The sequence below is a fragment of the Betta splendens genome, chromosome 14 (assembly GCF_900634795.4).
Source record: "Betta splendens chromosome 14, fBetSpl5.4, whole genome shotgun sequence".
Lineage (NCBI taxonomy): Eukaryota > Metazoa > Chordata > Actinopteri > Anabantiformes > Osphronemidae > Betta > Betta splendens.
In genome coordinates this window covers 8,849,166-8,876,692 of record NC_040894.2, presented here as the reverse complement: position 1 = coordinate 8,876,692, position 27,527 = coordinate 8,849,166, and the positions used below count along the sequence as shown (strand labels likewise).

The 27,527-nt window shown below is 46.7% G+C and overlaps 6 protein-coding genes across 11 annotated transcripts; 4 read left to right on the top strand and 2 right to left on the bottom strand.

Annotated features, from left to right (window-relative positions):
* Positions 1–374: 374 nt before the first annotated feature.
* LOC114870016 (uncharacterized) lies at positions 375–1,915 on the top strand. The gene is made up of 4 exons (XM_029174612.2): positions 375–623; positions 910–967; positions 1,052–1,378; positions 1,487–1,915. The coding sequence occupies exons 1-4, from the start codon at positions 378–380 to the stop codon at positions 1,582–1,584; spliced, it is 729 nt and encodes a 242-aa protein (XP_029030445.1). The 5' UTR covers positions 375–377; the 3' UTR covers positions 1,585–1,915.
* Positions 1,916–3,661: 1,746 nt separating this feature from the next.
* On the top strand, positions 3,662–7,022 carry bud13 (BUD13 homolog). 2 transcript variants are annotated; one of them, XM_029174262.3, is made up of 10 exons: positions 3,662–3,801; positions 3,965–4,052; positions 4,498–4,582; positions 4,687–5,046; positions 5,231–5,538; positions 5,643–5,751; positions 5,941–6,079; positions 6,158–6,339; positions 6,435–6,516; positions 6,635–7,022. In XM_029174262.3, the coding sequence occupies exons 1-10, from the start codon at positions 3,662–3,664 to the stop codon at positions 6,726–6,728; spliced, it is 1,587 nt and encodes a 528-aa protein (XP_029030095.1). In that variant the 3' UTR covers positions 6,729–7,022. The 2 variants fall into 2 exon arrangements, with proteins under 2 accessions (XP_029030095.1, XP_029030094.1); XM_029174261.3 differs by having other exon boundaries at positions 4,498–4,585.
* Positions 7,023–7,174: 152 nt separating this feature from the next.
* Positions 7,175–8,396, top strand: snrnp35 (small nuclear ribonucleoprotein 35 (U11/U12)). Its single transcript, XM_029174263.3, has one exon. It carries the CDS (start codon positions 7,345–7,347, stop codon positions 7,984–7,986), a length of 642 nt encoding a protein of 213 aa, XP_029030096.1. The 5' UTR covers positions 7,175–7,344; the 3' UTR covers positions 7,987–8,396.
* A 311-nt stretch (positions 8,397–8,707) lies between these two features.
* si:dkeyp-69c1.9 (uncharacterized) lies at positions 8,708–12,505 on the bottom strand. 3 transcript variants are annotated; one of them, XM_055514677.1, is made up of 6 exons: positions 12,445–12,505; positions 10,287–10,499; positions 10,038–10,217; positions 9,524–9,619; positions 9,017–9,275; positions 8,708–8,932 (listed from the first exon to the last, which is right to left on the bottom strand). In XM_055514677.1, the coding sequence occupies exons 3-6, from the start codon at positions 10,174–10,176 to the stop codon at positions 8,836–8,838; spliced, it is 591 nt and encodes a 196-aa protein (XP_055370652.1). In that variant the 5' UTR covers positions 10,177–10,217; positions 10,287–10,499; positions 12,445–12,505; the 3' UTR covers positions 8,708–8,835. The 3 variants fall into 3 exon arrangements, with proteins under 3 accessions (XP_055370652.1, XP_040929694.1, XP_040929693.1); XM_041073760.2 differs by lacking the exon at positions 12,445–12,505 and having other exon boundaries at positions 10,038–10,203; positions 10,287–10,705; XM_041073759.2 differs by lacking the exon at positions 12,445–12,505 and having other exon boundaries at positions 10,287–10,703.
* arhgap42a (Rho GTPase activating protein 42a) lies at positions 11,464–21,675 on the top strand. Of its 3 annotated transcripts, none has more exons than XM_029173776.3 (24): positions 11,464–11,983; positions 13,434–13,529; positions 13,604–13,665; positions 15,473–15,544; positions 16,414–16,515; positions 16,590–16,700; positions 17,172–17,276; positions 17,352–17,481; positions 17,554–17,654; positions 17,735–17,844; positions 17,946–18,024; positions 18,105–18,144; positions 18,235–18,297; positions 18,383–18,457; positions 18,543–18,627; positions 18,706–18,764; positions 18,843–18,948; positions 19,166–19,325; positions 19,413–19,563; positions 19,637–20,347; positions 20,442–20,589; positions 20,659–20,730; positions 20,848–20,927; positions 21,081–21,675. In XM_029173776.3, the coding sequence occupies exons 1-24, from the start codon at positions 11,830–11,832 to the stop codon at positions 21,167–21,169; spliced, it is 2,961 nt and encodes a 986-aa protein (XP_029029609.1). In that variant the 5' UTR covers positions 11,464–11,829; the 3' UTR covers positions 21,170–21,675. The 3 variants fall into 3 exon arrangements, with proteins under 3 accessions (XP_029029609.1, XP_029029608.1, XP_055370651.1); XM_029173775.3 differs by having other exon boundaries at positions 18,540–18,627; XM_055514676.1 differs by lacking the exons at positions 11,464–11,983; positions 13,434–13,529; positions 13,604–13,665 and adding an exon at positions 13,693–14,844 and having other exon boundaries at positions 15,011–16,515; positions 18,540–18,627.
* Positions 21,510–26,611, bottom strand: trpc6a (transient receptor potential cation channel, subfamily C, member 6a). Its single transcript, XM_029173778.3, has 14 exons — positions 26,305–26,611; positions 25,500–25,828; positions 25,290–25,422; positions 24,922–25,222; positions 24,663–24,848; positions 24,416–24,580; positions 24,086–24,329; positions 23,791–24,018; positions 23,452–23,716; positions 22,926–23,121; positions 22,535–22,735; positions 22,340–22,393; positions 22,163–22,238; positions 21,510–22,075 (listed from the first exon to the last, which is right to left on the bottom strand). The coding sequence occupies exons 1-14, from the start codon at positions 26,442–26,444 to the stop codon at positions 21,948–21,950; spliced, it is 2,646 nt and encodes an 881-aa protein (XP_029029611.1). The 5' UTR covers positions 26,445–26,611; the 3' UTR covers positions 21,510–21,947.
* Between the last annotated feature and the right edge of the window lie 916 nt (positions 26,612–27,527).

Below are 27,527 nucleotides of genomic sequence, written 5' to 3'. Positions count from 1 at the left end.
CACAGGGCGGCTTGTGATGATACCTTTAATCCATTTCTGTCCTACAGTGTTAAATTCCCTTTATCGGCCTGTAGGGGGCAGCACCGAATTACTGTACATAAATCACTACGCATGAAAAAAAGAAATCACAAAGTCATTCTGTCAAAGTCAGAATTTATTTGTGAGCAAGCATAATGCCAAGAAAATGTATATTGATTTTAAAGTAAATAAACAACTGGATCAAGTGGGAACCATCATATAAAGATATAAGTCCAACTGTAAAAGCTTAAATCGGACGGGGACACTTGGGGGAGATGAGGACAGGCAAGGTGTGCTGATGAGACAAAGGTAAGGGGAGAACCAGACAGGAGAGCAGGGAAGGTCATAACAGCCTGCTGATGACAACAACGATGCTGACTGAGTTTGGTCTCAGCCTGCCTGCCCAGTGGTCTCCAGCAGACACTGCAGAGGAGACAGACGAATCAGCATCTCTGGTCCACCCTTTTCCCTCCCACTCTCTCTCCGGCTCTAAGTACTGCTGCTGCTTTGCAGTGCTGCACACTGAGGCAGCCACTGTCGGTTGTGCCCCATCCCAAGGAGAGAACGCAGGCAAAATCTGCTACCTCATCTGGCCTGGGCAGGAGGTAAGACTTAATGGAAATCCAAGTCACATTGCTATGTGTTTTAAATTATATTTACATATTCATGTATTATTATTATTATTATTATTATTATTTTGTGTCCGTACTATTAATGATGTCATGACCCCACCCAAAATGACCTCATACTTGTCTTTAAAGCCCAGAGACAGAAGGAGGTCTTAACACAATTTGGCATGTAACTGCAAAACCATTAGTGTTTACGTTCTATTATGACAGGATGCTTCCTGTTATTGACTTTTCTTTCTCACATTTCTTCTCTTTTTCAAAGTTGGATGGGTGCTTGTCCATCATGCTCAAATCCCTCTTTGTGTATGGAGTGCTGGGAGGTAGGAATTGTTTCTATGAAATATCTTATGCAACAAGTCACCTTAATAAAATTTCTACTATCGCTAATATCCTGTCTTTCTCAGTCTTGCTGATCCCAGGAAAGTGCAACCTGATTTCTGTGTGCACTGAAGATGACAGTGACTTAAGAGTAGACTGTCTAATCAAGGCCACGCCAAACAAGATCAACACCTATGAGTTCTCCTGGTCATCTGGAAAGAAAATGTCCATCATTAACACCAATGTGTCTGGTTCAACATCGGAGATCCAGTTCAAGGACAAAAGCTACGTGGAGGAGCTGGAGCCCCACGGCTACAGACTGACTCTAAAAGACTTCACAGAGAATCTCCCACACAACACCACCTACATGTGCAGAATACTCGGGGAGGATGCCAAAGTCACTGTGGAGAGAGGTAGGTGGACTGATGTGTACTGGATGGCAATTTGAGGGAGCGAGCATGAAAGTGAGTGAGCAGGCGTTAAATCTTGACGGTTCACCTCCCACTTTTCTTTCTGTGCAGAGCAACTTCTACCATGTTCAGCTGTCAGCTTGTTTCTGAAGAGCTCCTGTTCCTGGATCGTTTGTCTGCTGCTTCTCTTCTATGACCTGCACAGCTAAAACAGACGAGCAGGCTTGTGCGGGCACACAGACAAACATCCCACCACCGCTATGTATCCATATATACAAGCATCCCCACAATACCACGGGTTGAAGAATCTCATAAACAGCTTGCAACTATGTCTCTCTCTACACTGGCAAAGTATTCAGACCTGTTGATGCTCTTTATGCTGAGAAAAAAAACTATCATATAAATCTGCTAAATGTTTAGACATGTGATTTCCTGCACAGGCATGCACTATTATTCTATGTACTCATTAAGTGTAAATGCACTGACTTGCCATACAATTAGAACTCTAAAAGCATTTTCAATAAAGGGATGACAGTCTAACCCAGATATCTTCTTTATTGGATGTCAGTATGTGGTAGAGTTATCAATATTGGTGTTTTAGAATTATACATAGCCAAGAAGCGCTAACTATATGTGTTACAGAGCGCTCAACTTCACCTGTCTAAATCTTTGCATATATTGAATCAACAGTGAGATGGACACTTTTAATGTCAAATTACCTCACAAATGAGAAGAACATGACAAAAGAATTTTCTACTTATACTGTATAAGAACCTATAGTCTAGTTTGGATGATTAATGTGGGTCCTTGTGGAGTCTAAAGGTGGAAAATAGGCTAATGAAACATTTGCATAAAAACTAGAAAAAGTTATTCCTCCGAGAAATTACGTGGGAGAGCTGATCTGCTGCCGCAACGATGCCAAACGCTGATTAAGCTGCTGACGGCAAAACGTTGACTACGGCAAAACGATGAAAACGACAAGACGTTAAAAAAGATTAAAAACATGACAAACCTAAAAAGATAAAAATTATTAAAAAGATGAACAAGATGACAAAGATTAAACAAATGATAAATGATAAAAAGTTGGCAAAGATGAATAGGTTAACCCTTTAAATGCCAGTTCTACTATTTTACTGTGAATCAAAAAAAATGCTTTGATCCTTTTAAGGGTCAGAAAAAGTCACAGTGTGTCTGATGTCTGAAGACTTAGCGATGTTGTTTCTTTCAAGAGGTGCTCGAGTAAATTTTACTGCAGATGAGGCTTCAGAACATGCACACACACCCTCTATCATGTTATTTATCTTTTGCTCTCTCAAGCACACACACATTCCATGTTCAAACCCTGGATATTTCTGGTGCAAAATTCTGTAAAGATTTTGCGTGATATTTTATGTGTGTGAGAGAGCATCTCAGCAGAATAACAGCAGTGAGGTGTAGCGAAGCCTGAAAACCATCTCTGGCTACAAAGCTCCACACCCACAGGCTGAGGGGGAACTGAGCTGGGTCAACGACCTGAACTCACATTTCAATAGGTTTAAACAAGTGGTGGATTTTCGCAGACGGCAGTCTGCCTTCATCCCACGGATGCACGGACAGATCTGGGTGTGCATCTGAACAATAAACTGGACTGATGCACTCTACAGGAAGGGTCAGAGCAGCTTCAGTAACAGACTGATCCAGCTTCGCTGTGTGAAGGAGAGATATCACAGATCTTTCCTACCTGCTGCTATATTGACTGTACAATTAGAACTGCTAACTTCCTCCCACTACATTCACTCACCCTCTACATCAGTGGTTTAGTAGTAATCTCCTCTGTACAATATTTGTGCAAACTCTGTGCATTATTATATATCTATTCTATATTTTCACAATGTGCAACAACTTTTCTTTGAACACTGCAATAACCCTTCCAATAACCTCATACTCACTCTACCGCTGTGGTGTACACGAACTATCTTTAACTGTGTTTCACTCTGTCGCTGTATTCTGTGCTCTGTACTTTGCTGTTGTGTGGGGCAAATTCCCCACTGTGGGACTATTAACGTACGGAAGAAGATGCCGACATGAATAATCAAACAGTGAACGCTGGAAACTATTAATGTAATAATAATAATAATAATAATAATAATAATAATAATAATAATAATAATAATATGAAGTAAATGCTGTTTATATGTACATATGTATATGTATGAAAACACAGTGGACTATAGCAGTTTACAGCGCTTCTTGTCTGACAAAGACATTTGTCCTTTTCTGCTTCCCGTAGTTTCCGACAACACAAATATGGCGGCTCTCAGTGGTAGCAGTAACGAAACGGGATTATCTAAAGCTGAGTATCTAAAACGTTATTTGTCGTCTGATAACGATGCAAAATCATCAAAGGGAAAAATTAAAAAGAAACGGCGCAAGGTTCCGCAGAAAGGGTGAGTCTGTTGAGACTTTTAAGTAAATGCTGTGTTTCTTATATGTGACGCTAGCGTTAGCTAATTAGCTGGAAGCGAATCATGTTCGGTGCCGCCTAAATTTTACTTTAGAACAGAATGATTAAATTATGTATCCAACTAACACTTACTTATGTTGTTCTAGACTGAAAATAGTAGACGATGACATTGACTGGAAACAGACAGTTAAGGAGGAGTATGAGATTGAAGAGGACGAAGAGGACGCTCCGGTGGTAAGAATGTATAGAAAGGAAATGTCGTGTCTAGTGTAGTACATTCATTTAGTGTTTTGTTAAAAAAAACTTAGATGATCTGTTTTTTTCCTGTTATGTCTGAAAAACAAGTAATTTAAAATTGGCTGTAGGCAACAGCTATGTTGACATTAATCACCAACTCACAAAATATTTCGTGATGGCACTTGTCAGCATATGACTACCTGCAAGCACATTTTATTCAGAAATTTTGGATATTCTTTTTTCTTGAAAACCATGGTACAGCACAATAATGTAAAAATCATTTGCAGATGTGGCAAAATGTGGTCAACCTCAATGATGAACATCAACTGTAATGCTTTAGTAGCAATGCGAACATATAGTAACTGGATAAGTAGAATACAGATTGCATATTTCATGTTACCTGACACTTTAACTGAAACTTGAATCCTATTTATTTACTTAGATTGCTGAGGTAATTGATGATCGACCAGAGGAGGTGAAACAGCTGGAGGACTTCAGAACTAGCAACAGATGGAAAGTGATTGGAGGTAGTCAGTACTTGAGAATGAAGCAAATTAATTTATTTACTTGTTATTTACTTATTTACTTATTATAAAATCATTTACTTATTTTTACCGTCTTTTTCTGGTAGCTGACGATGATAAAGACTCAGAGGAAAGTGTAGGACATCACCATTCTGACCCTGTGGCATCAGTCAAAAGTAGCCATGACCCCTCAGGGCTCTTATCAAAGAAAAGGAAAGATTATAATCCTGCCAGAAAGGCTCGACATGACTCTCCAGAAGTCTCTCCTCCCAGGAGAGGTCGTCATGATTCTCCAGACATATCCCCTCCTCGGAGAGGTCGTCATGATTCTCCAGACATATCCCCTCCCAAGAGAGGTCGTCATGATTCTCCAGACATATCCCCTCCCAGGAGAGGTCGTCATGATTCTCCAGACCTTTCACCTCCAAGGCAATATAAAGGGAAATCAGGAAAGGTGTTAAGTAAAGGTGAGTAAGTTTGCAATATACAATATATGGAGTTATGTTATATTCCCTAGTATTTCACAACTCCTATTTTAGAAGTAATTATGGGAAGGCAAAAATTTTGTGGCTTTGGATAATAAATGTGTGCCCAAATACATCCGGATATGCAGCCATGCATCCAGTCAGTGAAATAATTTTTTTTTGTCAGATTCATCTCCCACTGCCCAAAGAAAACCCAGCTCCTCATCAACATATAAAAAACATTCTTCTGATTCACGGCAGTCCCCAGTGACAAAGAGAGCTCAGAACAGACATGATTCAGACTCTGACCAGTCTCCACCACGCAAAAAAACACTAAAGGGAAATGCTTCAGATTCTGACCAGTCTCCTCCAAGAAGGCACTCAAACATGAGAAGAGGCTCTGATTCTGACCAGTCTCCACCCAGGAGGCGACCACAGAATCGAAAAGACTCAGATGAAGACTTGTCACCACCTCGCAGACCTGGCCTGTCACAGGTGAGAAAATTGGGAATTGAAGAGATTTAAAACAATCTGGTTGGCTTCAAATGGCTATGTATGCTGTGTTGTAGTAGGTTTATAGACCCATGTACTGTTTTTAGGAGCAGAGGATGCTTTCTGGTGGGAAGGCAGGTCTGGTTTCAGTGGATGTCTTAAGACAAGAGCAAGAGCAGAACCGGCGCAGAGAAAAACAAAATCGGCCTTTAGAAGGTTGGCCCGACCTCTTTTGTTTTCCTTTAGCATCTATTGATGAGAGAGCATGGAGAATGTTCATTTAATGAACTGTTTTCCATTCAAATTCTGGCCAACCAATTACTTGGGTCAACTGAATAACATGATTAGAAATTCTAATTCACTATTGAACATTGAACCTTTTGTGTATGTACCTGTTGCTACTAGATGAATCGCACAATGCCCAGACGGTGTTTCGAGACAAGAGTGGTAAGAGGAGGGATTTAGATATGGAGAGAGAAGAACAGAAGAAAAAGGCTGGAGAAAAAGCTGCAAAAGATGAGAAATATGCTCAGTGGGGAAAAGGGTGAGTCTGAAGAAAATGTTTAAAGTGTGATTGTAAGATTGTTTGGATTTTCCATGATTAAAGTCAATGTGTTTAAAGCTTGGCCCAAAACCAAATGGAACAGCAGAAACTTGTGGACGCACTGCATGAAGCCCAGAAGCCACTGGCACGTCACCACGACGATGAGGAGCTTGACCGCATGTTGAGAGAGCAGGAACGAGAGGGGGATCCGATGGCTGCCATGCTCAGGCGAAAAAAGGATCGCGGTGTGAAGGGACAAGGTGTTAAACATTATTCATAAGTTTGGTACCTGACTGATATGAAATTTTAGTTGTTTGAGAATAACAGAATGTATTGTAAACATCTTATTTTGCAGAAAAGCTTCGGTATAAAGGCCCAGCACCACCTCCAAATCGATTCAATATTCCACCTGGATATCGATGGGATGGAGTTGACAGGTAAAGAGTGTGCGTAATTGAAGAGAAAATGAATGTGAACACAACCATGAGCCCAAATTTGGCTTCTACACAGGATTGAATGCGAGGAAAGTCTAAATTTTCTTTGTATGTTCTACAGGTCCAATGGTTTTGAACAAAAACGGTACATGCGGATAGCGGATAGGAAAGCAGGCCAGGAGGCAGCTTATAAATGGAGTGTGGAGGACATGTAACATTGTAATTCCAGCCTGACATGATAGATATCATGTATTGTATATGTCCAAACTGTGACCGATTACTTCATCTGATGAAAACAAACTGCATATTTGACTTCTACAAATCATACCTACTGATTAATATGGAATAAGAAAATGTTGTTTATTTTTCAAAGTAGTTTGATACTGTAAAACATTATAAATGATTCAGTATTTGCTGTACAGTTAATGAGACCATCTTATTTACCTATTTCAATGTAGAGTTAACCCTGATGTATTTTCACTGTTTTCATTAAATACTTTTGTATTTAATTGTGTCTTTACTACACCTCAAAATGTTTCAGTTGAAATTATAAACGCACGCACACACTAGTAAATTCGCCGTTATTTCAGTAGCGTCATCATTATATTTAAGGTGGAGAGCGGAACATGCGACGTGCAGGAACATGTTTCCTTACGGAATGTTTTTATCGATGCACTCGCGGCTGCAACGTCGCTTCCTGTTGAGACAACTTTAAATTGGTGGTACTCAGTTCGGGGTTTTGTACTTGATTTCCGATTCGTATAGAGAAGTAACCGGCTAGAAAACCACCGCCTAAAGCCGTGTGCTCGAGCAGAGTCTCCTTCGCTAAACATGGCGGACTGGAGTCCTTTGGCGAAGGTGTACGACCCGCTGAAAGCTGGCAGCATCGACGGCACCGACGTGGAGCCCCATGACCGAGCGGTGTGGAGAGCTATGGGTGCCCGCTACAAGCCCAATAAAGGCGTCGTTGGAGACCCGCTACTCACTTTATTTGTGTCCCGCTTGAACCCTCAGACCACCGAGGATAAACTGCACGACGTGTTCTCCAAGTACGGAGACATCCTCCGACTGCGACTGGTCCGAGACATCGTCACGGGCTTCTCCAAGCGGTACGCCTTCATTGAATACAAGGAGGAGCGGTCTGTGGTTCGGGCTCGCCGCGACGCCAACAAGCTTGTGGTAGACCAGCACGAAGTGTTTGTTGATTTTGAGCAGGAGCGGACCCTGAAAGGCTGGATTCCCCGGCGCCTCGGTGGCGGTCAGGGAGGGAAGAAGGAGTCCGGACAACTGCGCTTCGGAGGCAGGGACCGGCCTTTCCGTAAGCCCATTAACCTCGGGGTCGGCCCGGTGCAGGAGCGTGCTGGTGGGGTCCGGAGGGACTGGGACAGGCACAGGGAGGCCGAGCGGGGGAACAGGAGGAGAAGAGACGAGCGCAGGCACGATGACAGAAACCGGTACCAGGACCGGAGGTGATGAGTGATCATCTGAGCTGGCTCAAACTGAGTCGAGACATGAGGTTCTAGTCAATTGGACAGTGATGGGCTGTGTGACTGTAGAAGCTGCAGTTTTCACATGAATCTTTTTTACAGTATCATACGGGACTGGACCTCTAGTTCTGGATGCTTGTCGGGCTGGTACTGTTAAGAATTTAATTGTCAGAGAACGTTTTACACCTTTTTTACAGTGGAAAATGAGGACGAGTCTACTTCTGGTTTGAAATCGGAGGCATCTGTAATCAAACACATAGATCTGTGTCACTCATGTGTCTACAGTTTTATACCCTTAGAGGATTTGTGCAACATTGGCTGCATCGTTTGACAAGAAAAACTGTAGCAGTTTTGTCAGTTTCCTCATCATTTCTGTAAAATAAATTATTAAATGCCTTTTTAGCAACTGGTCTGTTTTCTGTTTCATTGTAAAGCGTAATTTAAGAAATATATTTTGAACAAAAAGCAGCACGTGGTGCAGTGGGTAGCATTGTTGCCTCACAGCAAGAAGGTTCTGGGTTCCCTTTGTGTGTGCAGTTTGCATATTGTCCCCGTTGCTTCTCCAGCTTCTCCAGGCGGCCTTGCCATTGACTGATGACCCCCCCCCTCGCCCTAAGTTAGCTGGACTAGGCTCCAGCACCCCCTGCGACCTCTACAAGGACCGGTAGTAAATAGATGAATGGAAGTTGACCAGAACAGCAAAGAGAAATCATTCAAATAACTTTATTGTGATTTTCTTATTGACTAGAAACGCCATTGGGGTGTTTATCTCCTTGGGTGGTTATATCTTGTAGAACACTTGTTACTGGGAAGCTGATTTCTTTGATGTAAAACACTAATGGTCAGATGTTTCAGGTGAGTCGACCCTCAAGCTGCGAATCATGACAGCCCATTCAGGTAACGTTTGTCTTTGGACTGTGCCAAACTCAATCCTGTGAACCAAGACCCACAGATGCTGATGAGTGAATGTCTACATGAAGCTACTCATTCATTTTGATACTGACAGCCACACTCACCTGAAGGCAGGGTTGATGCCAATGTTGTCTGGCTGTGGAAGAGCTGGCGTGCGCCTCCTGCGGCATGAGGACGGAGGGGGGAAGTCCTTCTGGTACTGGGACCGCATGTCTGCTGGATCTTCATTTCTCACTGCTGTTGACCCACGCTGATCATGCTTTTCCTCCTGCTCATCCTCCTCTGGGTCTCTGTTGCTCTTTCCTCCTGCTGTTTGTCCCACATGATGAGGAGACTGCAACTGCTGCTGCTTGTTCTGGTCTCCTGCAATTTACATTTGTGTTCAGACTAAAGTCAGTTATTTACTTTTTGATATTGCAGTAAAGGTAATATTATAATGCTGTAAACCTGGCCTTAAACTGTGAGGAAACCATTCTCCAAAGCACACACGGTTATATCTACCAAAAGTGACTCACCGTCTGCATGCCTACTGAAACACTCATACATCCACAGCTCACGTATTAACCGATAAGAGGAGGTTACACTCCAGGTGCTTGAGATAAACTGCAGACCTTTGCCTCTGTCTTGTTTTGCGAAGGCTCTGAACCTGAAAGCTTCTCGTGAGGTTGTTTCCATCTTAGCAGGAGTGTCTGGGTAGAGGAGGAATCCTGAGCAGGCCAGAACACAAAACGAGGGTGAAGGGTGGACTTTAAAGTGTCTAATTACAGGAACACAAAGTTTTCTGGCATTCAGGTTTTTACATGATATTTTGGAGTAATTTCAGTCATGATATAATATAATAGTGGACTAATCTCACTTAACATTTACTATTGCTATTAAATGTGGTTACAGTCTATTCACAATGAACCAATAACATTAATTCTATTATGTTTATATTAAAGATCTAGAAACAGACATGAAGTGACAATGTATTATTGTTGTTACTGTGGCTGTATCAATATTTTTATAGATTTGTTTTTATGATGTGTGTGGATGGCTACATACAGAAACACTTCTCATCCTATAAAAAAAACTCTATAACTGTGCAATAAATGATGCTAGAACCCAAGTGCAGCACGCATTCACCTGCCACTGTCGGCGGCTCCCCCCTGTAGGGTCGACTGCGCAGCAAAAGCTCGTGGTGGGGACGCGGCTGTTGCACGTTGGCATTTTCAACAAACATTATATCTGGTGGCTCCTGGTTGTGCTGTTTGGTTACTGGCATCACCAGCAGCTCCTAACGTTTGAATGCCTGGTCAACAGAAACTATAAACCCAGTAAACATGAATCAAATAGAAAAAAGCTTCTATTACATTTATTTGCTGTATTACTTACCTTATATGTGGATAAAACACAAGCTCTGCTACAATTGCATCTGTGTCTCTCATTTACTGTACGTGTCAGCCGATACGCAGAGCTGTTTACTTCAGTAGTCATGGAGTTCTATTCTTCTCCTGTGAGTGACAGATGCAGTAGTTACCGACTGAGACAAAGCAGCTGGACCACCGAGAGAGAGCTGAAACCTCGGAGTGGCCGCTCACTCGGACCCTTTGAGAAAAAAAGAACATGTGCAATAAGTAAGAGAAATGTGCTGACAGTTGTCAGGGAGCGGCAAGTTGCTGAGCTGAGCCTTGTTTTTGTACTCAGCCGGGTCATTGTTTCGTCGGTGGCTCGCTCAAGTAGCAAGTAGAGCAATGATGAAATGATCTCGACTGCACACAGAAACAGAAGAACGTGTTATATGTTCAGCGGTTGCCCTGGAGTGTTTGGCCGGCGCACAGCAATGCGCTGAGCCTCCATCGAAGTGCTGGCACCAGTCCCAACTATACTCCTTTTGCCTGTTTTGACCTGTTACATTACAGCAGGCAGCATTACTCCACAAAGGGAAGTCAATGTTCACATTTCATTTATTTCTGTTTCTAATTTCACTGTGTGCTGTGAGGTGAGTGAAGGGCGTACGGTAAAGTGCTTTTAATGTGTTCACATCCTGAGCGTGTGTGTCGCTCCCAGTGATGTCCAGATATTTCAAACCTACATGTATACCAGCAATCACACACATTTAACTCATATGGGTTATTCTCTGCTCTCTCGCAAAAACAACTTCATTCATTTTCCTTTAGAAGCAATGCTTTTATTCAGCTTTTGTTGACCTTTTTCTGTTTTCTCATTCAATCTTTCTTTGCAGCCGTAAACTGCTCCCAACAAGTGAACGACCTCCTCCAGTTTGAATATTTTTATCAACCGAAGTACTTTTATAAAATGAATACGCCTTTTGTAAAACAAATTCAACTCTTGGTGACCTATTTGTACAGATTTACATTTTAAATAGCAGCCGGTGGGTTTGAGGGTCTTGGCCGTGTGCCAGAGACACGCACACATGCACTGTTTACGTCCTTCCACTGAATGAAGCATATTATTAAATCCACAGGCATCACGCAAAGTCCCGCAACTTATTTGTGACCGCCTGCAGGCCAGCAGGAGTCTCCCGTTCCCATAGTAACAGCTCTGCAGTCGGAGCCGTATGCGGGGAGGGTTAACGACACCAGTCCCCGTCGCTCGCCTTGTGGTCACAACGGAGCTCCGCTGGGTTCTTTTCACTCCTGATGAGTCGCTAACGAATGGTGGTGAAGCTGCGCGCCTCTCCGCGGCTTTCAGACGCAGTGCGCGTCATGTAGCGTAGCCGGCGGTGCGTTTCAGTGTCCGGAAGTTCTGAGGGGGAAAAAGTGAGAAAGGGGATCTGGAGGAAAAGCTCAGTGCGACTCTGCCAGAGCAACGCGGGCGCGAGTCCATTCTCCTGCGGGGACACATTGTGCGCACGTACGGCGTCTGGGCGCACTGGATTGCGGGTACTCGTGCGGGATTGAGTGCTCGTTCACCGATGGGGCTGCCGACGCTGGAGTTTAGCGACTCTTTCCTGGACAGTCCGGAGTTCAGAGAGCGGCTGCAGTGCCATGAGATAGAGCTGGAGCGCACCAACAGGTTTATAAAGGACCTCATCAAAGATGGAAACATGCTCATATCCGCACTAAGAAGTAAGTATGCGCCGATTCACAACGGGGCAGACGTGTGTGTGTGTGTGTGTGTGTGTGTGTGTGTGTGTGTGTGTGTGTGTGTGTGTGTGTGTGTGTGTGTGTGTGTGTGTGGTGAGCGATCCAACAGTTGCACGCTCTGCTGCCTAATACCAGAGGAAACCCAAGGCCATCGGTCCAGACAGAGACACTGCAGGTTTAGTCTAACACCAGTCAATAGATTATTGCTCTTCAGTGTGTGTTTGAAATGTTTACAGACATATAATCATCACAAGTCCTTCAGCTGTTTCATGTATCTGTTTATAAACATCGTATTCACACCACTATTCATTCATTATGATACAAGTCAGCTCCATGCAAATATTAAATGTGAATGAATTTAGGTTTCTAAAGTCTCCAGTTGTAAATGGCAATAAGCAATAAGTGTATGAATAGATTTTGTATTGTTTAAGTTTTTTCTTTACCTCATAATAGCACTGCATCCACTGATTTGATAAGGTAGGAAGTGTTGTAGCCACACATTAGACTGGGGACTGTTCTGGATTATGCAAGATTATGTAATGATGAAAAACAAAGTGAAGCGCGTTCATTATGTCCAGTCACAGTCATGTGCACATGAAGGTCAGAGACCTCCTATGAGTTGTGAGTTTCTGCTCGTCGCATCAGGGTTGGGCTGTGACCCACACTTCTGGCTTTGACTCACCTGTTGAGGTCATAGGCGCATTCACCGCTGTGGTCTGTCACACACTGCAGAGTGTGAACACAGCAGACAGACAACACTGCATGGTTTACCTTAACAGTACAACATCTTCATGCAGAAACACAAACATGCATTTGAAAAGTCTATGCTTCCAAGCATAATAATTATTACATACTCTGTACATGAATGCATGTTTTTTATTGATCGCATCAGCAGATAACAGTCATTTTATCTATGTCTTTTTATCATAAGTGTTATCTGTCTCATCTTGGCCACAGACCTTTTTGCTGCGCTCTAGGCACTAATCTAGTGTGAACCACTACTTAATGCTTTTCATTGTCATTATCACTCTGTGATGGAGCTGAAATTGTACTTTACAGCAGCTGGCATAATGACCCGTGTTACAGAGGTGTGGGTACGATGGGGCACGTAGCCTAGCGGTTGCCAAGTTCTTGGGCACCTTAGGTAATAAAAGGTGGTGTGGAACATTTGGTGCGTTGTGTAGACGTGTAAACACAGTTTTCCAAGACCAAGGTTGTGAGTTGGTTTCAGGGTGTGGCCGTTTGCTCACATCAGACTTTGGCACCTCAGGTCTTGGCAGTGGGTCATTAGCGAGAGTTTTATAAATAAATCAGGTGATAGGGTAAACCAGTAAACCGTAAACCAGCTCACGTGCAGCGTCCCTGTGGGTAAATGAAGCTAAATGATTACTGCGCCAAGTGCCTTGAATGAAATTCTTCTTCCTCGTCACAGGTCTGTCTCTTGCCGTTCAGCGGTTCTCTCAGTCTCTGCAGGATTTCCAGTTTGAATGCATTGGCGATGCTGAGACTGATGATGAGATTAATATAGGTGAGTTGGAAACGTCCAGTGTTCAGAGGCAAAATGACAACCTTCACATCTGGAGTCTGTGATTCACTTCGCAGCTCAGTCCCTGAAGGAGTTCTCCCAGCTGTTGAGCACCATGGAAGAAGAGCGAAAACGACTGGTGAGTGGGAAAAAGGTCTGACATTTTGGTGTTTGTAGTTGAACACAATGCAGGTCCACTGGTTTTTACACAGGCCAGGTATTCTTGGCCTTTTGTTAATAATTAATCTGGATTAAAGTTTATATGATCTACTTAATATTTGATCAGGATGACGCTCAATCTGGGAACAGCCACTCCCACCTCTTTTACTAAAGGGTAACTTGAAGAGTTTAATGCTTTTGTCAGGATCCTTTGCCTCATGGTTTCACACAGTGACCCAGTCAAGGTCCTAATCCGTTTCCCCACACGTCTGATTCATGGTTTTGTTGTGAGAACCTTACACCAGCAGCAGTAAGAGCTACATGGCAGGAAAGGGCCCGTCTGACTCACAGAGCTTCCATCAAGCAGAGGCCTTTGTGTGGGAGTGACTGGCGTCTGGCAGAGCCTGTGCATATGTAGGCTAACCTCTGTGTGCTCAACGTATGTGCATAGTGTGCTACCAGTACACTGTGTGTGTGCGTGTGTGTGTGTGTGCATGCTCTGGTTACAGAGGAACCATGTGGAACCTATTCTGCCAATTCCCCTGTGAGACTGAGCGCAGCCCTGACTGCCTGGGAAAGTCCATAAAGGGTCCTGTGTGTGTGTCTCCACTCTCCTCTGCCTCACTCCCTCTTTCTGTGTGTGTGTGTGTGTGTGTGTGTGTGTGTGTGTGTGTGTGTGTGTGTGTGTGTGTGTGTGTGTGTGTGTGTGTGTGTGTGTGTGTGTGTGTGTGTGTGTGTTGGTGTGGCACCTCAAAGTTTTGCCAATGGGCCTGAACTTCTAAACATACCCTCCTTATTGCGTTAAAGGGCACTTTTTTTACTTGGGAAAAACCCTACCTGTTGAAAGGAGCCTTGCTGGTATTGAGATCCAACAATGGCTCCCATTCTCCTGGTTTTTAGTTTCACCCTGTTTATTGTAAAGTGTTGAAAACAAAGACCAAAAAGGGGAGCAGCTCTTTCCTCGGGCGCTGGTGAAGCGAAGTGAAAGTGAAGTCATGATGCAGAGCTGGGAAGCTGTTTAGAGTTCTGGTTTAATCTGCTTGACAAAGCAAAGAACATGAGTTCCACTATCGATAGTCAGGGACCAACGCTTAATATAAACAGTGGAGCTGTGATAACTGCTGTGTCGACTACTGTGAAGTATCAACAGCAACCATAGGTATGTGATGCATGAATTATTAATAGGATCCTCTGTCTCCATGCTGCTGATTGGCAGCCATTTCCTGCCTAATATGATTCCTAATATTTAAGACAGTGTTTGTAATACACTACCCATATTTAAGGTCATAATTTTACATAAGGTGATGAATTCTTGCTTGCACCAGGTTTTCATTTACATTTGCCCCGGTTGCTCCTGATGTGAGGCCAGCGCTGCCTGATGTGGTGAAATGCGGCGCCCCTCGTGCTGCTTTCGCTGGCAGAACGCTGCACTCGAACGCTCAGTAGAACACTTGGATCCATTGTTTGAATCGTAACCACGAGCGATCAACGCACTCCCCAGTCGGACGGAAGAATCTTTAAGTAAATGTCATTTTTAGTTTGAGCTTTTACTTTTTTTTTACTTTTGTGAAATGCTTCTGTATTGTGTCGCTTTCTATCCGCTTAAAAGGTCTTTTTTTTAAGTCTCTTTACGACAGATTTGTCAGACGCATAACGTCAACTGAGGAATCGGATCACGCCGCCCCTGCAGCTCTCATCAGACTGAGCTGTCTCGTTTTTATTGGTGGTCGTAGTATTTAGTGCTATGACTCACTCCGCTGACTGCTGCCTGTTTTTCCCTGTGCCAGATCCAGAATGCTGACGACGTGTTGATCTCGCCGCTTGAGAGGTTTCGTAAGGAGCAGATTGGAGCTGTTAAGGTATAGTTGCAGCCGAACAATAACAGTGACGCATTAAACAACCAGGGGTGATGTCCATCACACCAGTATATGAAGTTCAGGTCATCTCATCGTCATCGTCATCCATCAACATGGGTGGTGAGCAGCTCTCAGTTAGTCTGTCTGTGGTCACGGGACCCGGTTTGTTCAGATAAGTGATGGCGCACAGTCCAGTGTCACCAACAGGGTCATGGGAACGAACACTGGGAGAGAAGACGAGGAGCATGTCACAAACAGAGAGATACTTGAACCCAGTTAGACAGTGTAAACACAAACTGAGCCTGGTGTCTGGTTCCAGCTGCGGTCTCAAGCCTCTACTGTCCACTTATATATATGTATATCTCTATCTTTGTCTTGTTCAAGCAGCAGGCAGGGCTTTAAAACACGAGTGAATCACAGCCATGACTCATCCTGAAAGCGAAATCGCGGCTCATCTCTTAGTGGTAATTGAAGCAGAGGCCTGTAGAATGTAGCGAGCGCATGTGAGCAGCACATCCTGCTGCCGAGCAGGAAAACGCGGTCCAAGTCTGGAGTTGCTCCCACACAGAGCCCAGGAAATGTATTGTCAGTCCTTTTATTTACTTATTTCATTATCAATGCATTTGAGAAGAAGGAAGAGTGAGTTTTATTGTCTTCTGTTGTCCTGTTAAAACCAGTTTATCAACTCCAACACTTTTGTTTAAGGTCTAAATCTCACTGAACAAACTGTAGACACATACAACAGGCAAATGAATGGAACTGTGGTGACATGACTTAAAAACACACTTTGCAATAATAAATAATAAAGGTAGTTGTGTTGAAGTAAAATACGCTTCTGTTTACTGCTGATGTAATGATGATGTCATCTCCAGGAAGGAAAGAAGCAGTTTGACAAGGAGACAGAAAGGTACTACTCTGTTCTGGAGAAACATCTCAACCTTTCCCCCAAAAAGAAGGAGTCACAGCTTCAAGAGGTAACGAGTCCAGTTCCTACAGATGTAGAAGGTTCTCCCCTGTGTGTCAGGGTTCAGCACTGGTTGTGTTGCAGGCTGACTCCCAGATGAGTAAGGACAGGCAGGTCTTTTACGATGCATCACTACAGTACGTCTTCAAGATTCAAGAAGTGCAGGAGAGGAAGAAGTTCGAGTTTGTGGAGCCGGTGAGTTAATGCACAAATACTGTGGCTTTTGTGATTGTATTTCTGTTGTTATTTGGCTAACTCGCGTCGCTGATCGCATCATGTGAGTCTGTTTTCATGCATTTCCAATAACTGGGACTGTTTTTGTCTGCGTGTGGACATGGTTACGAAAACTAGGCTGAAAACATAATGTTTGGTCAGTGATAAAAATGTTTTAATGATACATATCAGTCGGACCCGCTTCCTGTTGCTGCAGCAGCACTTCCTGCACGGGAGATCTCCCCCTCCTGACAAAGAGGAAAGCTCTTTGTTGTAAAGTAAACAGGGGCAGAAAAGCAAACAACATTCTGACTCCAGGGTTTTTTGTGCTGTGGAGTTACTCTGACTGATTGAACAGATGACTGACAGTCATTCTCCTGTAATCCTCTCATTATGCTCTCCACTCCCGCGCCGCCAGCTAATATTTTTCCTGTGGATTTCTCTGCTCGTCAGTTATTGGCCTTCCTGCAGGGCCTGTTCACGTTCTACCACGAGGGCTATGAGGTGGCCAGTGAATTTGAGCCCTACAAGCAGCAGCTCCAGTTCAACCTGCAAAACGTGAGTCACCTTTGGATGAATTTGAACCACCGATGAGCTCCGTTCACTGACTATACTTCCCTCCGTGCGGTGAAGGCGCGTAATAACTTTGAAAGCACGCGTGCTGAGGTTGAGAGGCTGATGAAGAGGATCCGGTCGGCTGAGGAAGACTTCAAAGCCCCCAGCGGCTTTACAATGGAGGGGTTTCTATATATACAAGAAAAACGTGAGCTAGCCTTGGAATGAGGTCATCGCCTGTCTCTGTCACACACAGAAGCACTCATATGATGTTCCACAGGTCCGTTGGGCAGCGTGTGGACCAGATACTACTGCACTTATCAAAAAAGCACCAAGATCTTCACCATGAGCAACACGGAGGCCAGACCAGGCAGCCGCCAGGTCCGCCCGCGGCACCACCAGCACCTCTGCACGACGATGCTTTAAAGTTTCCCTCCCAACACCCGTCTGTCTGTTTGCAGAACGGACTGGTGAACGTTCCCCCGGAAATGTTCAGCCTGCGCTCGTGTGTCAGGAGGAAGACGGACTCCATAGACAAACGCTTCTGCTTCGACATCGAGGTGGTGGAGAGGTGAGGGGAGAAGGCGCTCGGAGCGCGTGTCCGCGTGATAAATCCCCTTGAATGCGGCTGCGGTGGGACCGAGCTGTGACCGCGGTCTCTGTTTCCCGCAGACACGGCGTCATCACCCTGCAGGCGCTCTCAGAGGCCAACAGGCGGCTGTGGATGGAGGCCATGGATGGGAAAGAACCTGTGCGGGCACATCCGCCACTCGACACTGTGTCACATGCACAATGATCGTGCTCATTTAATGCATCCGTTTTCTTCTGCAGATCTACACTCTGCCTTCGTTGCTGAGCAAAAAGGAGGAGAGTGAGTCACAGAATAAGTTCATCCACGTCTATGAAGAATCTCTGCAATGCATCAGACAGATAATTGATTTTTGTCCTTTTTATTTGACAGCGTTTCTCAATGAGGCAGGCTTCAACTTTGCTAAGAAGTGTATTGAGCTTATTGAAATGAAAGGTATGCGTCTTATAACAATAACACTTTAGACACCCAGCTGTTTGGGATGTGCTTTTGCTTAACGGAGTGCGCGTGTGTGGCGAAGGCATCAGCACCCTGGGACTGTACAGGACCGGAGGAGTCAACTCCAAGGTGCAGCGCCTGATGACGAGCGTCTTCGGTGAGGACGGTTCTCTCAGGTGATGTGTCTTTTTTAGCGCTGACGGAACCCACCCACAGCTCTTTTATCGCCCACCTTCCAGCAGCGTCCGCAGCTGCCCCTGACATGCAGCTGGATGCAGACATGTGGGACAACAAGACCATCACCAGCGGCCTCAAGAATTATTTTAGGTAACATACAGTCAGTGACTGGTCACTGATGAATCATTTTTCTGATTTGTGAAGTCATGGTTTCTAATGTGTGTGCAGGTGCCTGGCAGAGCCCTTACTGACCTATAGACTGCATAAAGAATTCCTCAAGGCTGCACGTACGACGCCTCTTTGGCTTTAGGGCACACATTCTGTCGTCCTCTCACTGCTGAGCCTTCTCCCCTTCTTCATTTCAGAGTATGATGACCAGATGTACAGGGTGAGAGCGATTCATGCTCTGGTGCACAAACTACCGGACAAAAACAAAGCAATGTTGGACCTTTTAACCAACCACCTCCTCAGGTATGTTGATATTAACACATACTGTGCTTTTATTGCTTGGCACCTTTTAATAAATGCCTTTGAGAGCTTCTTACTTATATTCTCTGAAAACAAAATGATCATATTTTAACTAAATTGCATTATCATTGTGTGCGTGCGTGTGTGTGTGTGTGTGTGTGTGTGTGTGTGTGTGTGTGTGTGTGTGTGTGTGTGTGTGTGTGTGTGCGCGCGCGTGCAGGGTGTCCTCTCACAGTGAGCAGAACCTGATGACCGTTTCCAACCTGGGAATGATATTCGGCCCCACACTGATGAGGTCACAGGAAGAAACCGTGGCCGCCATGATGAACATCAAGTTTCAGAACATCGTGGTGGAGATCATCATTGAAAACCGCCACAAGGTAAACACACAGCACACATATGCTCCCACAGCGTGTGTGTGTGCGTGCAGTGAACACACCTAACACACCCACATCCGGTCCCGTCAGATCTTCAGCGAGGCCCCCGACCTGTCGTTGCCGCTGCCCCCGGCTCCGTCCTCGCGCTCGACCCCTCGCAGGAACAAAGCCATCTGCCTGTCGTCTGGGAAGCGGAAGCCCCGCCTCTACCCCACCGCCCTGTGCCTGGCGGACAACGACAGTGAGAGCCCGAATGCTTCATTACTTGTTGAAACAACTACGGCGGGAGGATTCGCTTCCATTTCTTCCCTCAGGTGACACGTTCAGCAGCAGCCCCAGCACGACGCCGATGGGCAGCCAGGAGTCTCTGTCCTCTCACTCCTCTGAAAAGAACGGCTTGTGTCAAAGCTCGCCTCCATCCTCTCCTCCCGCTGACCCCGGCGCTCCCTCTGTGTCTCCTGCACCTCCTCCTGCAGCTCCGACCTCCTCCCCGTCCCACAGCCGCTCCAATGGAAAGGATCCGAACCAGCCCACAGACAGCGCTGCGTCCCATCACGTCCCGCCCTCCTCCTCCTCCACTTCCTCCCAGCTAAAATCGGCCCCGCGCGCGTCCTCTGCGTCCTCCTCCCTGTCCTCTTTAATCTCCGCAGAGAGGACGTTGTCAGTCAGAGGGAGCTCCGCGGCCTCCTTGTCGTCTGTCAAAGACTCAAACGCCCCCTCCAGGGCCTCCTCCTCCTCCACCACCCCCCTGCAGCGCTCCTCAGTGGAGCGCGTCTCCTCTCGCAAGGAGGGTGAGGCCGTTCAGAGGGCACCGTCTGTGTCCTCTCTGAAGAGCACTCGTTCAGTGGAGCAGAGCAATGCCTCCTCCACTGGAACGGAAACCAGGGTGACGGACTCTACCTCTCCTTCACGGCAGCCAAGGACCCCTTTCAGGACTGCCTCCTCCTCCTCCTCATCCTCCTCCTCCTTGTTTCCCTACCCACTTTCCACATCTTCCTCCCTCACTTCCCTGCACATCTCTGAGGGTACGTAAAATAATCATTTCAACAAAGTTTAAGGTTGATGCTTCTATGAGTTCCCCCGTTTGTTCTGTACTGATTTCCTTTGTTGCTTTTGCAGATTATAAAAGCTGTCACGGATCAGTACAGAGTCTGATGTCACTGGAACCGCGCACACGCAAGGCCTCACACGTCCGCTGTGGCTCAGATCTGACTGTGAAACACTCTGCGTCCGCATCTAGCAATGGTTACCAGAGGCCTGGCTCCTTGTAAGTGTCTGCGAAATAGCCCTGTTCATTTAATTGGCTTAGCTTCATATTAATATTTGTGTGTGACAGGTTTTCAGTCAGACTGCCACAGCGTGAAAGTTCCGTTTTCTCCTCAGCGTTAGACATATGTTCCTCAGGAAGGTACGTAAAATAAATAGCTGGAATCTAGTATTGACTGATTGATTCATATCAAATTGCTTTATTCTACATTAATTTGACTTTATTTCATAATTCTATTTGTTTGCTGTTGTTTTTTAGGGAAGCAAAAGCGCTTTACTCATGTGAGGCTGAGCACAGTCATGAGCTGAGTTTTCCTCAAGGTGCTCTCTTCTCAAATGGTAAGAAAAACACCTACCGGTTTTGTTTCCTCTGTCTCTTTGAATCTGCAATAAAATAAACACTTGTGTGGTTCAAACATTCTCAGCTCTTTTTAAGAATGTGGTGGAATACTAAGGTGTGTGTGTCGCTGACATGAGTGTTTGTGTCCTCAGTGTGCTCCTCTGTGGAACCAGGTTGGCTTCAGGCAACATATAAAGGCAGAACAGGACTCATACCTGAAAACTACATCACCTACATCTGACCCATGTAGCAACATCATCACCGTCCGCCACAAAGACCTATTCATAATGATGGCTTCATGCACCAAATAACCCTCTGCGCTTCTGATCAAGAACATATTTATCATAATCAACTGTGACAGTTCTCACTGAACGGTGTATGACTGACTACTGTAGCTGGACATGAAGGATGCGTGTCCTGTATGTACAGTATATGTGCCTACTGTACCTGAACTATGTTACGTGACCTTAATCGGCCTAACGTACAGTAGATGTTACTACCAGCTGATTGTAAATCTATGTGACCCTCTGTGTAGCAGGCTTCCTACAGATCATCAAACGCTAAAAGAAATGCAAGGTACATGTAAACAGTATTTTTTTAATCATTTGTGGCCATTTATGTCATTGTCTCAACATTATATTTGTATGTCCAGAGATGAAGTGCTCATACCTCTGTACCTGGAACAGCAGGACTGAATTGTGCCTTAACACCTTCATCCATGTCAAAATAAATGATAAGTAAAATCCACATGACCCTAATTATTACTAAATGTTTTACCATAAGCGTCTTATGTGATGATTGTTTGTACAAAATGTTATGTAAGTAAGAGAACAAAGTGTCAAACCTGCAAACACAGCAATGGCTCATTATGATGCAGTCTGTTTTTAATTTATGCTCACACACACACACTCTTAACTGATCATACCAGGGTCTGGTATTTATTATGCTACATTTCAACCTGTCACTCGGCACATGGAGGATGTGCAGTTTCCGTTGCGGTCAGGGCTCCCGGCGCGTTGCTATGACGACGCGCTGATCTCCCCCAGCCTCTTCAGGAGTCCATCCAGCGTCTCCATGTTCTGCGCCTTCTCCTCCAGCAGCTCGTATCGCAGACTGGAGATGTCCTGCTTGATCTCCTTCAGCTCGCCTGAGCAGAACGCAAACATGAGGAGGGAGAACATCCAAAACAGGGCCGACTGTTGCTGTGAGGTGAAAGACTTTAGGTTGACTTTACCTTCGGTGATCTCGTCACTCTCTCTGTTTGCTTGGGCTTTGATGATGTAACGTTTAATCAGTCGCTTCATGGTCTTCTGCAACGAGAGGAAAGGCACCGTTTTAGAACCCATTACAGTGAAAAACATGTAATGACCACATTGTCTCTGCAGGCGGACTAGGAACCACAAACACACACCTCATATCTGCTTGGTCTGGCAGTAGCACCATATTCAGAATTTTTGTCTCCGAGCTGCAGGATAAAGCTGAAATTAATAGAGCTCAACAAATGAAATAAGTCCACATTGTTTTCCGGTCTGAGGTGCAGCAGTAAAATGTATGATAAATGATGTATACATCTACTAAAAGGCCTGTGTGGCCTTCTCTGCGGTACCTCGTTGAGCTGCATCTCAGTTTTCTCCACGCTGTGTCCAGTCACATGCTCCAGGATCAGGGACCTGACGCCGCTGACCAGTCCAAGGAGAGACTTTGGACTGGGGACCAGGTTAAAGGGCACAGGGAGCGTCCTTCCTTCCTCAAAGTAGGAGAACCAGAGTTTGGCCCGGGCGAACTTCCACTCAACATCTGCATCATCCTGATCACAGAGACAGAGAAGAAAACGTGCTCCATGGACTAGTTGACCACATATATTAGGTCAGTTTGTCTCCTACAGTCAGTTACTACCAAACTAGTTTAAGGAATGTGGACTTCATGTGACTGGAAGTGAATGCATTCTCAGTGGGGGCTTCTTAAAAGCAGAATGACGTAGCGCTTGATCGGCCCACCTCAATCTCCTGGAAGGAACTGTTTATCATGGCGATGAGCATGTTGAGCAGCACTATCACCATGGTGACGTTGTAAATCCCATACAGCACGTAACCGATGTTCTCGATGAATTTGTGCCCGTTGTTGATCACAACAGATCGGACTTCAGAGAGTCCAAATATAGCCCAGAACAATGTCTTGAAGCTCTCCTCCAGCCTGCGCGGACACAGAGCAGGAAACGGGGGGAGACGAGAAAATAAGTTATTTATATACATTTACTACAAACCATTAATCAACTCTGTGAGAGAAAGCATGTTTGGGTTCACAGTGAATTCTAGTTTCTATTTTCATGTCATGCTTGTAGATTAATGTCTATTTACTGAATCCTATTTTAAGTTATCTTTGTCGGTGTATTTAATAATATGCTCCATTATTATCTCATATCTGTGACCTTTGACCTTTACCACTGCTTAGCATTGAAAAATGGCTTCTATAACTTACTAAAACGTAAAGTGACTATAAAATTGACAGGGTGCAATGTCTCACGTGGTGAAGGCATCGTTCTGCTTGGCCCCCAGGTAATAAGAGTACAGGTTGAACATGCCGATCATGAAGGCCACAAAGACCAGGATGAAGATGACCATGAACTTGAAGATGTCTTTGACCGTCCGGCCTAAGGAGATCTGCAGGGGGCCGAAGCTCTCGTTGGCCGGGAGGATGTAGGCGATGCGAGAGAAGCTGAGCACCACGGCGACGGCGTACAGGCCCTCCGACACCAGCTGGGGGTCCGACGGCAGCCAGTAGATGCGCGCTGCTCAAACAGAGCAGAAACCAGGTCTAGACGTAGTGTTAATGTAAGACCTGACTGCGTGCGAGCGCACTCACCTTGTGTGAAGTAGTGTATGTCCTTGGGCAGCGTGGCGTTAATCAGCGTGGTGTAGTGCATGTGGACGTAGGCCTGGGCCAGTCTCGCCTGCCGCAGCGCTGAGAAGCGGCAGCTGAAGGAGGCGAGGAAGATGGCCAGCATCCCGAAGTCCAAAAGGTTCCACGCCTCCACCAGGTACTCGCCCGGTCCCTGGCTCCAGATCTCCTTCACCTCGGCCCAGATCATACCTGCGGCGACACAGACGATGACGCGGCCCGGCCCACGACCAGAACGCCACCGCCGCCCCGTGCTCACCCACGACCCACGAGATGATGAGGGTCTCCATCCACGTGAACGGCGCGGTGGTCATGCGGTACAGCAGCAGCGGGTCGGACGCGACCCTGGAGCCGTTGGGGTGGTGGCGGTGGGTGGCGTTGGGCAGCAGGGTGGTGCCGGCGAAGCGGTCGGCCGCGTTCAGGATGAGGAGGCCCAGGAAGACGGTGAAGGATGCTGCGTGGGCCACGAACTTCATGAAGGGGCTGCGCATCACTCTGCCCACCTGAGGAGGAGCGAGGAGGAGGAGGATGAGAGACGCCTCCCGGGTCCCCCCTCGGTTACAGATCAGATCGGGCGACGTGTGCCTACCCTGCTGCAGGGGGCCAGCCAGTAGGCCAGAGCCAGCCACGGCAGCCCCACGGCCACCGCCAGCACCACCAGCAGCTTGATGCCGGTGGTCTGCTGCCTCAGACCCGGCAGGTTCTCGTACCAGATGCTCAGCAGCTGCTGCTGACAGTTGGGGTGAGCCACAAACTGTGGGGAGAGAACGCACGTCTCCGCTGTGTCTACGACCGGACGCGACAGTGGGGCGCGGATGAGTGTTCCGACCTCTGACCTTTTTGAGCTCGTACTTGATGGCTAGTTTGAGCCGCGCGAGCGAGGGCCGACCCGGTGGCTCGTAGCTGTCCTCGGAGTCGGTCTCTCCGTTCAGTATGGCCTCCACCTCCTCCGTGCTGCGGCACAGGTCCAGAAGGCCCACCACATAGTCCTTGCACTGGTTGGACAGTCTGCAGTAGTCGTTCTATAACCACAAGCGTGAAGTGGGTCCAACTAATCTGACAAAAAGGTCCTTTGAGGCTTATTTGTGTCCGTACCTTAAATTCCTTCTCGATATCGGCCAGCGAGGCCAGTTCATTGCTCAGCTCCAGGGCGGCCAGGACCGGGTCCTCGCTGGACAGGGAGAGGTAGGCCGGGCTGGCGAGGCCTCGGTACGCGTTGATCCTGGACCTGGAGTGGCTGAAGGAGTCGAACTGCTGCTGGTAGTTGCAGGAGTCGCAGCCGCAGAAGTAGTCGTGGGGGTGGTTGATGCGGGCGCCCTTGCTCAGCAGCGCGTGGACGATCTCGTACTCCTGGCAGTGAGCGGCGAGGATCACGGGGGTCACGTCGTGGGAAAACCTGAGCAGACGCGAAAGGACAGTGAGCGCGGGCGCGTGCGTCGCGAGCAACGGGGTCACGGCCTCACCTCGTCCCGTCCTCGTCGTAGGCATAGAAGTCGTCCAGCATGTCTGCCTGAGCTGGGCTCGCTATCAAGCGGCGGAAGTCCCTGAAGGAGGGGTGACCCAACAAGGCCTCCGTGATCCGGACGTAGCCTTTACCTGCAACACAGAGAAGCAGCTGCTTTTGCGCCTGCCTTGCTGTTTAGCGCTGCCGTAGACGCACGGGCGGCTCTCACTGATGGCCAACAGCAGGGCGTCCCCCACTCTGGACAGGTCCTCCCTCCCCAGCAGCAGCTCCGTCACCTCCAGGTGCTCGTTGGCCACGGCCAGCTGCAGTGCATTCTGGCCCATGTAGTCCACGGCGTTGACGTTGAGGTTGGGCACGTGGAGCAGCATGCGGCGGACCTCCGGGATGTTGCCGTACTCGGCCGCCTCCAGGAAGCGCTGCTCCACCTCCGACAGGCTGACGGAGGAGGCGCAGAACATGGAGGCGGGCCCGCGCAGGGCCTGGCGCCGCTTGAGGGCGCTGAGACGGGCCGCCAGGTGCCGCTCAGAGCTGCCGCAGCTGCCGGAGGTCCAGGGGACAGTCAATAAATAAAAAACTTTTGACTGAAAAATTTTGATTAATTTCCCTTCATGTGATGGTAATTCCACAGTAACTATAAACACAGAAATAAGTAATGATGGTGTCTGAGAGGAGCAGCCACTTCAGTCAAACACTTCATGAGCTGCAGTACAAACGCTGGGCGAGACCTTTCTCTGTTACTGTACACGAACTGAACGCTCAGATGCCCCAGAATGAATGTTGGGATAAAAGCATGAGAAGACGAATAAACCAACTCTACTCCACTACATTTTCTGTTGTCTCGGCTGCTGCTGCTGCTACTTAAAACCGCCTGAAAGGGTTTCATTTAAACATGCCATGTAACAGATAAGGTAGAGTTTCTAACTGCATACGTAAAAGTCAACCTGTAGATGGTGAATCCCGACCTCCACCTGTAGTGGGCACAGGTCATGTCATGGACGTCACGGCTCACGTACCCGAGGCATCGTCCGGGGCCACAGTTCTTCTCCCCCAGCTCGTTGCAGGCCAGCAGGTTGTCCCGGCTCCGGGCCCTGGGGCAGCTGGTGGAGCGGACCGGTCCCGGGTTCCGGTGGAGCGCCAGCGTCCTGTGGTTCATGCTGGAGGTGATCCCCGGCAGCGGCTCGGCTCCTGACTGATCGAGCCCCTGTGGCACGTCTCTGTCTCCCTCTCACTGTCTCCCTCCCCCTCTGTTTTTTTTTTTCTGTGTCCTTGAGAAAGAATGCACCCTTCTCCGTCCCACTATACTTTTATTTACATGGCTCCGTGTCAGTGGGCAGCTCAGTGTTATGACTGGACCCAGCGGAGGTTACTGGTGATACATGGGCGTTTGTGTCTCCAGCTGTTTCAGCTGAATCTACAAACGCTTCCTGGTTTTGTTTTGCGCCGTTAATTTTGAAAGCGGCCCATTTTGAGCAGATAAGTGTAAGCAGAGGAGTCTTGAAGTATTGTGTTTTGGCGCTGGGGCTGTGGCTGCTACTTTCAATCACACTGTTTAAAGTAGATGTTGAATTTTGTTAGTGTGTGTGTCTGTGTACATGCAGGCAGAAGTGACTGATGGCTGATGAACAGCAGATGAGATTCCTCAGGGTTTAAATTCCCAGTAGACTGAGCTTCCTGTGTGCTGATCCTCGTCCAGTGTGGGAAAAAGCGACTCTTCGCTCGACACTCAAACACACACACACATACGCGTGCACATACACACACGCTGTCACTCTCACGTGCACTGTGTGTGTTTAAGGACGTCTGTGCTTTTAATTAGGCAACGACTACAACAACTGTTCCCAGAGCAGCAGGTCAGACGCAAGCCACAGCATCTTCTCATCCACTTTGTTCACCATCACACACACACACACACACACACACACACACACACACACACACACACACACACACACACACACACACACACACACACACACAAACACACACACACACACACACACACGAGTGTTTTTCCTCACTGGACTTCACAAAAAACATGCCATTACATCATCCAGCGTCTCCACATTCGAAAGTCTGATAAAGCAAAGTCTGCGATGTAGGATTGCGGCATGAAAATTGCCTTTTAAGGGCCTGATTACTGTAGATTAGACACTTCCAGATAACAGTGACACATTTTATGGAGGGAGGGAGAAGGCAGAATAAACTCACACAAATGTCTGTTTTTGTTGAGACCTCC

What these genes read in the sequence shown, in the direction of transcription:
- LOC114870016 (XM_029174612.2), top strand. Translation starts at nt 378, where the DNA reads ATGACAACAACGATGCTGACTGAGTTTGGTCTCAGCCTGCCTGCCCAG. An exon ending in TCATCTGGCCTGGGCAGGAG is followed by an intron (nt 624 to 909) that starts GTAAGACTTAAT and finishes TCTTTTTCAAAG; the next exon opens with TTGGATGGGTGCTTGTCCAT. An exon ending in TGTGTATGGAGTGCTGGGAG is followed by an intron (nt 968 to 1,051) that starts GTAGGAATTGTT and finishes TGTCTTTCTCAG; the next exon opens with TCTTGCTGATCCCAGGAAAG.
- bud13 (XM_029174261.3), top strand. Translation starts at nt 3,662, where the DNA reads ATGGCGGCTCTCAGTGGTAGCAGTAACGAAACGGGATTATCTAAAGCT. An exon ending in CGCAAGGTTCCGCAGAAAGG is followed by an intron (nt 3,802 to 3,964) that starts GTGAGTCTGTTG and finishes ATGTTGTTCTAG; the next exon opens with ACTGAAAATAGTAGACGATG. An exon ending in CGATGGGATGGAGTTGACAG is followed by an intron (nt 6,517 to 6,634) that starts GTAAAGAGTGTG and finishes TATGTTCTACAG; the next exon opens with GTCCAATGGTTTTGAACAAA.
- snrnp35 (XM_029174263.3), top strand. Translation starts at nt 7,345, where the DNA reads ATGGCGGACTGGAGTCCTTTGGCGAAGGTGTACGACCCGCTGAAAGCT.
- si:dkeyp-69c1.9 (XM_055514677.1), bottom strand. Translation starts at nt 10,176, where the DNA reads ATGCCAGTAACCAAACAGCACAACCAGGAGCCACCAGATATAATGTTT. An exon ending in GGAGCCGCCGACAGTGGCAG is followed by an intron (nt 9,620 to 10,037) that starts GTGAATGCGTGC and finishes TGGCCTGCTCAG; the next exon opens with GATTCCTCCTCTACCCAGAC. An exon ending in GGCATCAACCCTGCCTTCAG is followed by an intron (nt 8,933 to 9,016) that starts GTGAGTGTGGCT and finishes CTTGGTTCACAG; the next exon opens with GATTGAGTTTGGCACAGTCC.
- arhgap42a (XM_029173775.3), top strand. Translation starts at nt 11,830, where the DNA reads ATGGGGCTGCCGACGCTGGAGTTTAGCGACTCTTTCCTGGACAGTCCG. An exon ending in CCATGGATGGGAAAGAACCT is followed by an intron (nt 18,025 to 18,104) that starts GTGCGGGCACAT and finishes TTTCTTCTGCAG; the next exon opens with ATCTACACTCTGCCTTCGTT. An exon ending in TTAACCAACCACCTCCTCAG is followed by an intron (nt 18,949 to 19,165) that starts GTATGTTGATAT and finishes GCGCGCGTGCAG; the next exon opens with GGTGTCCTCTCACAGTGAGC.
- trpc6a (XM_029173778.3), bottom strand. Translation starts at nt 26,444, where the DNA reads ATGAACCACAGGACGCTGGCGCTCCACCGGAACCCGGGACCGGTCCGC. An exon ending in ATATCGAGAAGGAATTTAAG is followed by an intron (nt 24,849 to 24,921) that starts GTACGGACACAA and finishes TTGTGGTTATAG; the next exon opens with AACGACTACTGCAGACTGTC. An exon ending in CATACACTACTTCACACAAG is followed by an intron (nt 23,717 to 23,790) that starts GTGAGTGCGCTC and finishes CTGTTTGAGCAG; the next exon opens with CGCGCATCTACTGGCTGCCG.